At 37.1% G+C, this 15773-nt stretch overlaps 1 protein-coding gene across 1 annotated transcript in view; it reads right to left on the bottom strand.

The window, feature by feature from the left end:
- The window catches only part of mrasb (muscle RAS oncogene homolog b), a 16468-nt gene extending 695 nt beyond the window's left edge, over positions 1-15773 (bottom strand). Inside the window, exons 1-6 of the mRNA XM_087304021.1 lie at positions 15625-15773; positions 6815-7024; positions 5987-6140; positions 3074-3173; positions 2412-2491; positions 1-2320 (exon numbers count right to left, since the gene is read on the bottom strand). The exon at positions 1-2320 is cut by the window's left edge and continues 695 nt beyond it. Of these exons, the coding sequence (XP_087160147.1) occupies positions 2221-2320; positions 2412-2491; positions 3074-3173; positions 5987-6140; positions 6815-7010 (630 nt within the window). The 5' untranslated portion in view covers positions 7011-7024; positions 15625-15773 and the 3' untranslated portion in view covers positions 1-2220. The remainder of the gene's footprint in view (positions 2321-2411; positions 2492-3073; positions 3174-5986; positions 6141-6814; positions 7025-15624) is intronic.

Below are 15773 nucleotides of genomic sequence, written 5' to 3'. Positions count from 1 at the left end.
AACTTTCATCGTGATGGTCCTGATCTATGATCAACTTACAGATCATAGAATAACAATAAATATCATTAAAGTTGAGCTTACATAACGTCATCAATCTGTCTGAAAGTGTTTATGGATACGATCAGAAATCGGGGGTTTGGTTTAGCGGCAGAAAATGCAATCCGGGTTACCATAGTTACCCATTTGTTTATAAGCAGAAAATCGAGAGAGAATAGATTGTTTTTAGTTTTAAAGTAAAAAATATTAAAACACAACAAAGAGTTAAACAGAAAAATTGTGTAGAAACACAAATGTTTGTGAATACATTCAGCGGAAATAACAAATAAATGTGTATTGTTTACACCACGCATTGTCCCATTGTCATTTAGTAAAGAAACACTATATGCCTCCGCAAATAGTCTTTTAGTCACCATTGTTTTTTTGGCTGTAGAGTACACACTCATGACTATAAAGTGAACACGTAATACACTTGCGAATAGATTCACAGTTTTTCAAAAAAAAGCGTTAACTATTAACCAAGCGACAACCTCCCGCTCTCCCTCGTGAAGCCAATACGGAAGTAACTGAAACTGCAATTCACTGACTCGCCTTTGGTGGCTGGCTCCATAAACTCCGGATGTCCACTGACTGCAATGCTAAATTGGCCAATTTTACAGCTGATAGAAACATGTTAACAACCTGGTACAAAAGATGGTTTTGGTTCATATTGCTTATATTACTGTTCATGACAACTGTGAGGGGAGTGAATTTTTTCATGCATTTCATTTTTATTCAGTTATATTAAGTCAGCACAATTAAGGGCGTGGCCACTTGAGTGAAAGCTAGGTCTCGCTTATCGCCGTCATGTCATTCTGGCTGATTAACCACTGAAATTGGCATATACATCGTATTTTTGTTTTGTTTTATGTGGCTTTACACAGTCAATTGCCTTTTGGGATTCTTTCCTACAATTATTATATAATATGGCATGCTGTGTGCACTTAATTGTGCTCACAAACCATTTACTTGGCCTCCATGTCCCAGGTGAGTAAAATTTTATACTTATATACCAAATCTATAAATGTATTTATTTAATTTAAAATCATTTATAATTTTGTTTAGACCTGTAAATCACTCCAGAATCTGAAAGATCGATTAGCTGTAAGCTATAGAACTGAAACGTTGTCATACAGTGTTGTGCCTAGATTTCATAAATAGCCTTGCATTTACTAACACAGCCTATATTTTAAGTTTTTGGAAGTAATTCGCACTTTACTCCTGTAGAAAAACGTCATAAGAATAATGCTTAGTTTCTCAAAGCATTACAATTGTGTTTTTAAAAGTCTAAACACTTTATTGATATAGTATACAACCAAGCACATGTGGCCAGAACACCAATGAGTCACGGGTAATGAAGTATTAAGCGTTTCTCCCAAAGAAAATCTGGTCAAAGCAAAATTCCAGCAGGCATGTATAGCTCCGCTCACGCTCCGCCACTTTGCCCTCGTTTGGTATCTCCCGATCGGTGTGATTACCCGCGAACGAAATGGCGCCTGGTGAACACGCCTACGCTTCTTTTGCGTATGGGTGATGTCACGGATACTACGTCCATATCTTTTACAGTCTATGCTATTAACTAGCGTTAACAATGTTAACTAAAACGTTGTCTAAACGAATAGCCAAAACTGGATCAAAAGTTTTTATTTGTTTCTAGCTTTTAGAAATGTATTGTAATGCATAAATATAACTTCGTGGTATCTATGGTAACCAGAATTTGCTCCGCCCCCTTTTTCGAAGACTTCTACATCTACATACAGATGTGTGTGTGTTTATATACCAGTTGTGCATTTCTGACCCATACAGATTATTCCGAAGCCTTTTCGCTGTATTAACAATCACGTAACAATATAGAAATCGGCACAATAAATATATAGAAACACTATACAAAACAAGGCCTCAGAAAGTGTGTCTCTGAATTGTTCTCTGAGAGGATACGAGAGTGAACAGCGCAAGAATCCTGACGGATCAAGAAAATCAAACTAAAACGGCCTGAAATTCCACATTTTTGTACATTTTTTTTTTTCCGGAATTTTGAAAAATTCGAAATTCTGTCGTAAAATAGTGGAATGTTCAGGCTGTATTTTCTCTACTTCCTGGATATTATGATGTGTGTGTGTGTTTGTTTTAACAGTCAGGATGTGGTCATCGCGGCGTTGACGCCCAGAGATAGAGGGTTTGCGCTCACAGTAAGACGCAGTGCAGCCTCTGGGAAGCCGAAGGTCTGTCCGCTCGCCATTTGCCTTTCCGCTTTTTCTTCAGGCCCCGTTCCGGGATCTGCTGACTGGAAGTGGAGATCGAAAAACATTTGGGATGAGTCGAGGTGCTAATAGTTTGTAGCATACGTAGGGGTGCAGTGGTAAAACCGGACTCACCGTATGACTCTGACCAGCTCGTGAAAGGCTTTGTCTACATTCATTGGTGGATCTTTCGCACTCGTCTCGATATACGTGATCTGGGTTGAAGACATAATATAGAACAGTTATAATAGCAAATAGGATTAATAGTAAATGTGACACACAATATTTAAAACAAATGTAAATTATAATCATTGTTGCTCCTAATGTGAACAAATTACCTGCATTGCTAATTAGTCTGCAATTTTTTTAAAAAGTACAATAAAAATATAATAATACAACTTTTTAAATAATAGTTAAACATTTTTATAATAAAATTTGTAGTTATTATAAATACAAAAACAGTACAATAATAATGTAATAAAATATTAATGTAGATATTAAAATTAAAATGGAAAATTGAACAGTGATATGCAGTACTATTTATGTGTTTGCATTATTCAAAAACAATCAAATTAATAACAACAATATCATAACAATAATAAAAATAAAGAAATGTAATGAAATGTATAATATAAAGAGAAGGTTTCCTATAGTCAAATCACTTTCCTGCTGATGTTATCAAGGCCTTGTGGGTTGGACAAACAATATTACCCAATAATATCATGATATCTGGTAACGTTTTCGCTGTCCCGTCCATCTGTGGAAGATGAATGTATATGCTGAAGTGTTTGACTCACACTGTGTTTGGAGGCCATCTCTCGGCCCTGCTCACTTGTGATCTTGCGTAAATGCACCAGGTCCACTTTATTGGCCACCAGAACCATAGGAAACGACTCTCTACAGCACAAACACACAATGAAACTAGTGAACATCAGTGGTGTGTGTCTGTGTTTGTCTCAGTGTGCATAAGGGTATGTGTGTGTGCATTTTGCGAGAGTTAGTGTAACGTGTGTATTTATATGTTTAGGGCTGTGCACACCGAGGCTTTTTTTGCTTGCGTTTTCCATCGACGTTTAACGCCTCGTGACTAAATAAAGGGCGTCAATGTGATCATGCACACCAACGCGCAAAACGGCAAGTGTAAAAGCGTAATTTTTAAAAAACACATTATTTATAAATATTATTATATAAAATGGCATGCTGTGTGCACTTAATTGTGCTCACAAACCATTTACTTGGCCTCCATGTCCCAGGTGAGTGAAATTTTATACTTATATACCAAATTATTTATCATTTTATCATTTTGTTTAGACCTGTAAAGCACTCCAGAATCTGAAAGATCGATTAGCTGTTAGCTATAGAATTGAAACGTTGTCATACAGTGTTATGCCTAGATTTCAATAATAGCCTTGCATTTACTAACACAGCCTATATTTTTTAAGTTTTTGGAAGTAATTCGCACTTTACTCCTTTAGAAAAACGTCATAAGAATAATGCTTAGTTGCTCAATGCATTACAATTGTCTTTTTAAAAGTCTAAACACTTTATTGATATAGTATACAACCAAGCACATGTGGCCAGAACACCAATGAGTCGCAGGTAATGAAGTATTAAGCGTTTCTCCCAAAGAAAAGCCGGTCAAAGCAAAATTCCAGCAGGCATGTATAGCTCCGCCACTTTGCCCTCGTTTGGTATCCCCCGATCGGTTTGATTACCCGCGAACGAAATGGCGCCCGGTGAACACGCCTACGCTTCTTTTGCGTATGGGTGATGTCACGGATACTACGTCTATATCTTTTACAGTCTATGCTATTAACTAGCGTTAACAATGTTAACTAAAACGTTGTCTAAACGAATAGCCAAAACTGGATCAGAAGTTTTTATTTGATTCATAGCTTTTAGCGCCATTTTAGAAATGTATTGTAATGCATAATCATGTCTGTGTTTGTCTCGGTGTGCATGAGGGTATGTGTGTGTGCATTTTGCACACCAACGCGCAAAACGGCAAGTGTAAAAGCGGAATTTAAAAAAAACACAGCTCATGCTCGTTTTTTTGTTTTTGACGCACCAATCAGATCGGCACCTTTGTTCACGTGCACAGAGCTGCTGAAGTTACAGTAAACGCCACTTGGAGGCGCTCAAGCGCAAAACTGTCAATGCAAGCGCACATTGAAGAAGATGCCGAGAGGCGATATGAACGTGGAGCTGCTTATTGCTCTGGTGATAAACGATCATTTCTTCATGGCTAGAGCTGGAGCTGCTACTTGAGCCATCCATCAACAACAAGCGTGTCAACTTTGTCTTCTTCTTCCATGTTACAAGCGGGTGTCAGAAGCTTAAAGTTGTGTAGCGCCATCTAACGTCAAGGAGTGATTTTGCATACTCTTCTGCTTGACGCCAGTGAAAATTGCGGAAAGCGTCCCGGTGTGTACGAGCCTTTAGTGTCTAATTGTGTGTGCGTGATTGCGACAAGAGTCTGTGTGCGTGTTTGTATTTTTGAGAGTTTATATGTGATTGTGCTTGAGTGTGTATATGCATGTATGCGTTTTGTGAGAGCGAGTGTAATGTGTGAGTTTATGTGTTTTGTGTCTGAGTGAGTGTGATTGTTTGAATATTTGAGTGTTTATTTGTGATTGTGTGTACATGAGTATGTATGTTTAAGTGTGTGAGTCTGTAATCTGTGTGTGTTTGTATGTTTGAGTGTGAATTTGTGTAATTGTGTGTGCGAATTTGTATTTTTGAGTATTTATTTGTGAGTGTGTATAATGTGTGAGTGCATGTGCATCTGTATGAGTTTTTACATGTAAGTGTGTGTGCATGAGTGTGTATGTCTGTTTGTGTGTGTGTGTGGATGCACGACATATCGGTGGCCATATTGTTATCGGCCGATAAATGCTGTTTTTAAGATTATCGTTATCGATCCAATGTCTAAATTAGGCTGATATCTTTAAACCGATAAATTACGTAATAGTAATGTAATGTGTAAACCTTTCCTGCTCTGTCTCTTTGGCTGCGTCCGAAACCGCATACTTCCATACTATATAGGACGCTAAAATCAGTATGCGAGCCGAGTAGTATGTCCGAATTCATAGAATTCGAAAATCAGTATGCGAGAAGTACCCGGATGACTTACTACTTCCGGCGAGATTCTGGAGTGCGCATCGCATGCATGCTGTGCTATCCCATGATGCCCCGCGAGCGAATTCATGAATGGGAGTAAAGCGACGAAATTGACGCAGGTGGGTCACGTGACAATGAAAAAATGGCGGATGTAGTAAGTCCGACTCCATTCATACTTTTCACTTTCATACTGTATAGAACGTACTTTTCTAACGGCCGAGTAGTACGTTTAAATTCAAATGTAGTACCTACTGAGTAGAAGGCGGTTTCGGACTTAGCCTCTGTAGTGTTAAAGATAGCAGGGGAGATTCACTTTTTACTCCAGGGCTGAATAATGTTGGTTTCGGGGTTGACTCCCTTCTTTATTCGTTACAGCTGGTGAGCGAACGAAGACACATGTAACTTGTTCCAAATTATTTATTACTCTCCGTGTGGTACAACAAAATTAGTCACTAAAGAGGGAACATCACTGAAAATAGACTCATTACGAAAAAACACTCCTCTTTTCTGTTTCTGTCTTAGCATTTCCTGCATGTGTGCATTTGTATACGAATGAGTGTGAGCTTGTGGGTGTGTGTGTGTGTTCAGACCTGTCTTTGACTCTGAGGATGAGCTGATGGAAACGGTCCACATGTTCAAAGCTGGCTTTATCAGTGACGGAGAAGACGATGAGGAAACCGTCTCCTGTCCTCATGTACTGCTCTCTCATCGCACTGAACTCCTCCTGCCCGGCTGTGTCCAGAACTACACGCACAGTAAAAACATATTAGATCTGTGTTTTCTTCATTTTTACTATTTTGTTTTCTTTTATTTCTTATTTTATTCTCATCTATTTTACATTAATAATTGTTTTACACCAGAATCATGTTTTTTTTTGTTATTCTTTTTTAAATATTTCCCAAGTGATGTTTAACAGATGTTAAAAGTATTTTCTATAATATTCTTTATTTTATAGAAACTCATATTTATTTTAGTTTGTCTGGAATAAAAGCAGTTTATACCTCTTTTTTTTAATTAAGAACTATTATTAGCCCTCTTAAGAATTTTTTTTTCTCCATTGGCTACAGAATGAACCAGTACTGTTATACAATGACTTAAACCTAAAAAAAAACAATCAGTTATTAAAACTATTGTTTAAAATGTGTTAAGAAAAAAAAGCTCTGTCTGTTGAAAAGCACCTTTAAAATAATTTAATTTAAAAAGAATAAAAAAATTCAAAGGAGGGCTAATAATTTTGAATTTAACTTTAGATTTATATATTCAGATGTATAAATGTAAATATTAATTGCTCGGACCCCTGTAAAAGAGGACCCTTTGCCATTTCTGCCACGCTAACATGTTAATTCATGCTTTGTCTTATGCTCATGCATTAGCTAGACTTGGGCTGCCCTCTGCTGGCCTGACAGGGCTGTGCTCACCGTCCAGAATGGCCCACTGGCCGTCGATCTCAGTGTGCTTGAGGTAGGAGTCCTCAATGGTGGGGTCGTAATCGGGCACGAAGATCTTCTGGAAAAACTGGATAGTGAGTGCGCTCTTGCCTACGCCACCGTCGCCCACCACCACCAGCTTATATACGGGCAGATTGTCCCCAGGAACCACGCTGCTGGCCGCCATGAAGACCACTACACCTGCAAAACACACAAGTAAATGCTAAAAAAATGCTAAATATGATATTATATATGCATTATAATATTTAATTAAATTTTATAATTGAAGCTGTAATTTAATAAACTAATAAAATAAACGTTAAAAAAACTAATTTAAGATTGTTTGCTTTGAAATCATCAAAATTCTGTCTACTACATAATAGACAAGTGCTAATAAAAAGTAGTTTCCTACAGTTTTTTTAGTATTTATATTCTATATAAAAACTGAACATCTGGTTTTAGACCACAGTAATTCATTAGTATGTTGTATAGTGCCTCATTTTTTGAGCAATAGAGCATTAATTCGTCTTGGGAGTGACAGATACAGAAGTGGACAGTGGCCTGAGGGATTTTGAGCCATTCTTCTTGCAGATTAATGGCCAGGTCATTATGGGATGCTGGTGGAAGAAAACGTTTCCTGATTCGCTCCTCCAAAACACAGAGTGGCTCAATAATATTTCGATCTGGTGACTGTGCAGGCCATAAGAGATTCAACTTCATTTTCATGTTCCTCAAATCACATGTATTGTTGTTATCATCCAGATACATGGCACCGCCTTCAGGATACAATGTTTGAACTAGGCACAGGCCGGTATAAAATTCTGACGATATGATAACCTTGGATAAAAACATCATGGTTTCACGGTATTTTGACTACTGCTCAAAAATAACTTATTTCAAAATGTCTGGCTACAAAAACAATGACTTTTTTCCTCATTGAGCACAATATGTTTTGTTTTAAGAAACATTTTAAAATAGTTTGGCTTCTTTATTTTGAACATGTCAAGCAAAACAATTTAAGTAATTGACTGGCTGTCTTCATTAGTTTCAAAATTACAGATTTCATAGCAACTTGAAAAGGCATCTTGGGATAGTTTTATTTGGATATAAAGAAAAGCCACTGCACTGTTCAGGTCTACAGCATGCTTGTATGCTGGTGTAAATTACTTGTTTTTTAGACAAATTCCTGAATCATGGGCTGACCAGTAGCTTTTGTTGTGGAGGGTCCTTTTTCTGTAAATACTGTTGCCCTAAAAAACCTAATGAAATAGTCTTAAAACACAAACACACACAAAAACCTTACATATACCTTGGGAACGATATAAAAACTAAATGTTTGCAGTTTCAAAACTTTAACTTTTTAAAACCGCGGTAAACCTTGAAACTGGTTATCGCCCCATGCCTAGTTTGAACCATTGGGTGCACATGGTCCTTCAGAATGATTCGGTAGTCTATCTAGCACAAGTATTGGGCCTAGGTAATACCATGATATTGCAGCCCAAACCAGGCGTGTAGTCCTAAAAAAAAAGGTGGTATACTATTACCCACCCAATCCAAATTTTAAAAGTAGGCAAAGGGACGACGAAAGTCAATGTTTCCTCGATTCATTAGCTATATATATATATATATATATATATATATATATATATATATATATATATATAACTATGGTGTCCAGCTCTCTTCAAAATATCTTCTTTTGTGTTCAACTGAATAAAAAAAGACAAATCTGTTTGGAACAAGTAAAGGTTGAGTAAATGATGACAATTTTCATTTTTGGGTGAACTATTTATTTAAAAATATTTAAACAAATGTATTCATTTTAATTCCAATTCAGTTATGCTTGGCTATTATAGTGACCTCAGCAGACCTGGAGAATGGCTGATTATATTAAGCTGTATTTTAATGTATATGAGCCTAATTAAATATATATATAATAATATGCAGATATTCCAACAATCTATCGATAAACACACCTTGCGCTCACAACTGTTTTTTGCTGACTAAATGAAAAACGAGTTGAAAACAGAGGAGAGGAAGTCTGCCTCCGTTTTTATATCAAATTTTTAGGGGACTGAGGCGGTCATTTAGTGATTTACAGTTTATGAGGTAATCGCAAATAATGTTTTAGGGGGCCGAATGGAAATCTAGAAGTGCTAAAGGGGCGCCCATGCTGTTTTTTAATTTTACATCATTCAGTTGATTTGTTGTGATCTTCGAAAAACTCTTACGACATGTTTTTAAGGCTGCTGCGGTCGTCAGGGGGCGAAGAATGAGGAAAATTAAACAAATGCACCAATTGCAACAAATTAAGATGCAAATAAAAAAATACATTTGGTAGACATTTAAAGGAGATGCGAAGGCACAAAATTCACCAAAACAAGTGAGTATACTGAAGGCATGCGCAATTATTGATCCTCAGAAATGGTAATACCCAAACAGCTTGTGGAAAAAAGTAGGCATACTGAGTATACGTGCGTATAGCAAGGACTACACCACTGGCCCAAACCATTAATGATCCACCCACATGCTTCACTCCGGGCGCAGTCTGGATGGTACGCTTCTTTGGGTCTTCTCCACACCGTAACTCTCCCGATGTGGGAAAGATGATTGACTGTCTTATTTCTAATAGGGCATTCAACTGGAGTGTTACTGATGGCTATTACAAGACGCTTTCACTGTTATGACTAAAAGAAAATTGTAATCAGGGTCAGTGAAGTTACTGTTTATGTTTGATCTCAATTAAAATTAAAGAACTTGCTCATAAAGAGTTCATGTTTCATTAATGGTTCAGCTTTTTTGAATATAAAGTATTCATTAATCAATGCATTTTAATGGTTGCTTTTCACCACGGGTTGCTGTAACAATGCAAATAATACAACCTTAATTTGAAGCATCAAGTTGATTTCAAACATCGATTGACTGCTGTTTCAGTATATATATACCAATACAATCTGAATGTTGACAGAAACAGAACTTGGTTGAAAAGACCAAGGACTGGAGTTGTTTCAACCAATGACTCAAGACATACAGCCTTGTCAGTTGACTTGCATTACTGTGAATAGGGAAAAGTGTGGAACGTTCAATATGGCTGGCCACCTAAATGAAGGAAGTCCTGATATCCAGTCAAAGTAGCCAACCGTCAATTTTTTATAGCCAAGCAGTTCCTTGGGAAGGGGTCTGTACTGGCTTGCTTGGTAATTATGGTTAGCCCTGTCATTTGCTGACTACTATAAGCCTGCATTTAATTATCTTAAATTATTTGTTTGTTTGTTTGTTTGGCAGGGATAGTGTACATTAATTAGCATTGCTGCAAAATGCACAAGAGTTAGCCAAAAGGCTATTTTTCATCCGTTGTCCGTCTGGACAGATGTTATAATTTTGACAAGACAAATAACATCACAGCACATATTGTGTCCCTCTAGTGTCGTCTTTTGGTGTTTACTACGGCTTCTGTCTCTGTTCTTCAGTGATTCCCACTGCTTTTTCTGGTTACCATGGAAACAGCCATAAAGGAAATGAGTGTAGTGCCAATTATTTGTGCATGGCAGTAGCAAACTGTAATAAATAACATGTTTTAAACATAATTACTTGCAAAACTACAATAATAGGATGGATCACTTACGATTTTGATTGGTGATTTGAAACATGTAATTTAATTGAGTTTTCAGGATTCCCCTATTAATTTTTAATAGCTCTTGGATGAACTTTTGGATTGCAAATATGGTCGCTGAGTGTACAGAGTGTCTCTCTCTAACCTCCTTTCCACTGCACACGATAAACGACAACCGACAGACCGGAAGTCATTCATTTCCAATGGAGAGCAGTTCGGGCGCTGCGTGGAGTTCCAATCATCTCCGTATGCTGAAAATTCCGAATTCGAATTGAGCTGCAGATCCGTTGAAATATTTGAACTCCTGCGACTAGACCGTATGCGACCTGCCGACCGGATATGATGTATTCCGTCCAAGCAGGTCCGTGCGTGCGAGATGAGAAATAGGAGTCTATTTGGTTATTTTTTTAATTATAAAAAGTCTATATTAAAAAAAACTTTTCTGTTCATAAATGTAAGTAAGAAATATATATTTTTAATGTCGTCTCCACATTCCCTCCAATATTTTAGCGGTCTATGAGTTTCTAGTATTCATTCATTCATTAAATTATGTAAACGCACAGAGAATAAAGGCTCTTGTTTTTGCACTCTTTTATTTCGGACACCGTGAGAATCAGCTTCTCACCCATGGTGCACGACAACACTGAAAATACTGTGCGCCTGCCACAAGGGGGCGTATTCCAACAGTCGTGTCCAAATGTCGTGTGCAGTGGAAAGGCGGCTTCTGGGTCAAACAAATATAAACACCATTTACGTTACATTTACTCATTTTCAATTTGAAGAAAACTCTGAAACAACCTAATTTTTCTGCTGATGTCTTCGAGGCCTTGTGAGTGGGGAAAAACAATACTAACCAATAACAACGTTTTATCTATCAAAGTCCAATCCACTCTGGGTAAGAAAAAACTTTTTTATTTTGGTAAATTGTGAATATTTTCTATTGGTAATTAACTGCATTTATCCACTCACTGCTCCCTTTATTAGGTACACCTTACTAGTACCGGGTTGGACCCCATTTTGCCTTAAGAACTGCCTTCGTGACATAGATTCAACAAGGTACTGGAAATATTCCTCAGACATTTTGGTCCATATTGACATGATAGCATCACATGACTGTGGAGGTCAGTGAACTCATTGTCATGTTTAAGAAACCAGTCTGAGATGATTCAGGCTTTATGACATGGTGCCTTATCCTGCTGGAAGTAGCCATCAAAAGATGAGTACACTGTGGTCATAAAGGCATGGATATGGTCAGCAACAATACTCAGGTAGGCTGTGGCATTGACACAATGCTCAATTGGTACTAATAGGCCCAAAGTGTGCCAAGAAAACATCCCCCACACCATTACACCACCACCACCAGCCTAAACCACTGATAAAAGGCAGGATGGATTCATGGTTTCATGTTGTTGACACCAAATTCTGACCCTACCATCCGCATGCTGCAGCAGAAATCGAGACTTATCAGACCAGGCAACGCTTTTCCAATCTTCTGTTATCCAATTTTGCTGACCATGTGCGAATTTTAGCCTCAGTTTCCTGTTCTTAGCTGACATGAGTGGCACCCAGTGTGGTCTTTTGCTACTCTGGCCCATCAAGGTTGGACGTGTTGTGTGTTCAGAGATGCTGTTCTGAAAATCTTGATTGCAACGAGTGGCTATTTGAATTACTGTGTCCTTTCTATCAGCTTGAACCAGTCTGGCCATTCTCCTCTGACATCAACAAGGCGTTTGCACCCAAAGAACTGCCGCTCACTGGATATTTTCTCTTTTTCAGACCATTCTCTCGAAACCCTAGGTTGTGCGTGAAAATCCCAGTAGATCAGCAGTTTCTGAAATACTCAGACCAGCCCATCTGGCACCAACAACTATGACACGTTCAAAGTCACTTAAATCACCTTTCCTCCCCATTCTGATACTCGGCTTGAACTGCAGCAGATTGTCTTGACCATGTCTAAATGCATTGAGTTGCTGCCATGTGATTGGCTGATTAGAAATTTGCGTTAACGAGCAGTTGGACAGGTGAACCAAATAAAGTGGCAAGTGACACACACACACACACACAAATAGATACAAACAGACAGACCTATCCCAGAATTTTCTGATTTTAATATTTTATTTCATTGTAAAATGAATTAAAAAATTTAAGAAGCAATTACTAAAATTAGTCAATTGCATTGGTGATAAAACCAGTTCATTTTATAGATATATATTTTTGGAAGTGAAAGAAATTGGTTCATTTGTATATGCACACAAAATTGATCAATGAAATGTGTTTTATCTTTGATTTATTTAGTAAAATTTGTTCAAAAAATAAAACATGTAATAATATAATACAATTAAATGCATATTTGCAGACAAGAGAATATTTAATATAATTTATAATAATAATTAATAATTAATATTTAGATCTGATCTGGAACATGTACAGTACATGAGGTTGTAGTTTTAGCTCCAGCTGGTTCACTGATCCTCCAGAAGTGGAGTCACAGCCTGACGATTTCAGAAAGGAAATCCTGAACTTCCCGGTATTGTGGTCGTCAGGAAGGGCGACTGGAGGAGACGTAACACTGACATAAAAATGACAGCTAACCATCCAACAGTTTGGGAGCTCGACCCTAATAAGATGTTGAGTTGGTGTTTTCAAGCTTGTTTAATTCATTTCGGAGGCTTTGACGCAATGTTACGGGTACAGTTTTAGCTCACTGTGGTCAATCTGTCTGAGTCTGTCATTGTTGGCAAATTCAAGCTGAGATCACACTGAAAAAAATCACAGGATTTCAGGCCAACTGTCTGGTCTAGACTGGGTTTCCTGAGTGAGATGTTCTGGTTTGGATAAGTCTCCATTTGCACAATGCTTCTTTATTCCAATATAGAGTGACATTAGTGACATTTCAGAGATTACAAGTCTCTTTTAAAGGGACAGTTCACACATAAAGGAAAATATGCTGAGATCAATGTCACTTTTTCAAATCAATATTAATGATTTTTAGCTGAAACTGCTGATTTCTGATGCAATGGCTACCAGCACTTTAAATGCCAAAAAACACATACAGGCTACACAAATGAATCCTGATGTGACTGTGGATTAAAGGTAATAATGTTGTTAACATCAGACTGAACATTTCGCTTCATAAAACCTCATTGTGTCACTAAGAGCCAGAGGTGTTAATTTTGTGTTGCCTATTATAAAGGGCTGGGTATGTGGAGTCACGTGACCCCGCTCAGTTAAGCCTTGATTTATACTTCTGCCACCACCGTTTTGTTTTCAAAAGTGCAAGTTGTTTCACAGATAGTGTGTGTTTACATCAATCAATTTTAAATCAAGTAATGCACCGATCAAAAATCTCTTACTTTTAATATGTGAGCATATTTATTGTACAAAACTTGTCGGTAAACTATAAAATCAATAAAGTAATCATTAATTAATCGTAATTGAGTTAAAATTTTCAATTAATCAAGATTTTAATTTTAGACCAAATAGCCCAGCCCTGCTATTACGTTTCTACATAATACCGATTATATAACAAGACAGCATTTCTTGTCAGTATTTATTCACATTTATCATAAAACATAAAATTTTCGGAACAATGCCGTGATAAGTCCGAGTTTTTATTTTAATCATGAATTTATATTGGCTTAAGGTTAAGGTTGGGTTGTTTTGTTTCTAATGTTTCAGTCAAGAATCAAACAGTTCACACTGACTGTTCTGCTATTATTCTGTAATAAACAAACTTATTATAAAGGAAATACCAAAATAAGTACTTTCGAATAGGTCTATATTAACACTATATTAACGCAATTAAAGGGGACCTATTATGCCTATTTTTACAAGATGCCAAATAGGTCTCTCATGTCCCTAAAGCATGTATTTGAATTTTTTGTTCACAATACCTAACAAATAATTTTGTATAACTCTTTGGAATTGCCTCGTTTAGTCTTTGATCCTAAATGTGCCGTTTTGGTGACTGTTGCATTAAATTAAAATGAGACTGTGCTTTTTTCAAAAGAGGGTGGGGCTACACATGCCAATGTGAGAGCATAGTGGCAAACTCAAAAACAAGACTAACGTCCTGTGCTAATGAGAGATCATCACTAATGGGATGGGCTTTCCCCCTCTGATGACATGTACAAAGGAAGATTGTCAATCAAAGTGTTTCTGCAGACTGGTTTTATGAAATGTGATTACGAAAAATAAAATGAATACATTTTTTCAATTAGAAGCTGTTTATATTCAGACTGTTCCCACACAGCTGTGTGTAAACCCCTTATTAAAGTGTTTTTTTCACAATAGAACCCCTTTAATCGACATATCTTAATAATCAGCTTTATTTTTAAAATTGACAGAATATTAAAGTCACAATATTCCGAAACAGGATGTATATTTTAAAAAGCGACTTACATCTGTAATTAATAGACCGATATCAGAAGAATTCTAATATTTCAGAAGAAGGGCTACAGTTAACTATCGATATCTATCGAGTAAGTAATTTTCACAATTATTATTAGAAATAACTGTACGCATAAAACCATTTACAAGAGTATTTCTGAATAGATACTACATGTTATTTGGAAACAATTATAGCTAAATCTAAAAAAAAAAAAAAAAGTCGATTAATCGGTCATCGGTTTATCAAAAGCAAACACAACAGCCACGTCCTGAAGTTACTTTCCATCGTACAACAGTACAGTCTCTCTTTTCCACTGTATTTGGACTGTTTAGATTCAGAAATGACGTATTACAGCATTGCCTCATATATACAGTTTAATCAGTGCATGTCTTCGGCGCTCTGCACATATCAATACACCCACCTTCCTTCATCAGTCAGTCAGCCTGAGCTGCTAATGCACTACCCATTAGTCTTTATCTCAGCTATGTGCATCTATATGTTCTCCATTATGCCGCTACAGTGCAGTGAAAGCATCTTCCTGGCAACAAAAAAAAAGGAAACAATGTGTCCTGCTTTTGGAGATGTGGGTGATATGGTGTGCATTGCTTAATGTTGCAATTCACCAACACGACCACTTCATATATTCATGCATAAAGCATAACTGGTAAAACAGAAATATTTATAGAAGAAATATTAAAGAAATAGCCATAAGTTAAGCATATGGAGCTGGATATTGCTCCTGGGTGCTGTTGATGGATGCGTTAAATCTCATAGGAGAGTAGATTTCAAAATTATTACCTTGTTACAAGACGACAGCATATGCCAACAGTCCGTTTCGTTTCCACTGATGTTGCTGCCGACATTACCGAGTAAATACACAAGCGGAAACGTTTGTCTATTTGTTATACAAACTGGATGCAGTGGCTTTCCATCGGGCCGCGCGAAGA

This window comes from Danio rerio, chromosome 22 (assembly GCF_052040795.2).
Source record: "Danio rerio strain M-AB ecotype USA chromosome 22, GRCz13ab, whole genome shotgun sequence".
Lineage (NCBI taxonomy): Eukaryota > Metazoa > Chordata > Actinopteri > Cypriniformes > Danionidae > Danio > Danio rerio.
Note: the sequence above shows the minus strand (reverse complement) of the source record. Positions and strands in the feature narration are given on the sequence as shown.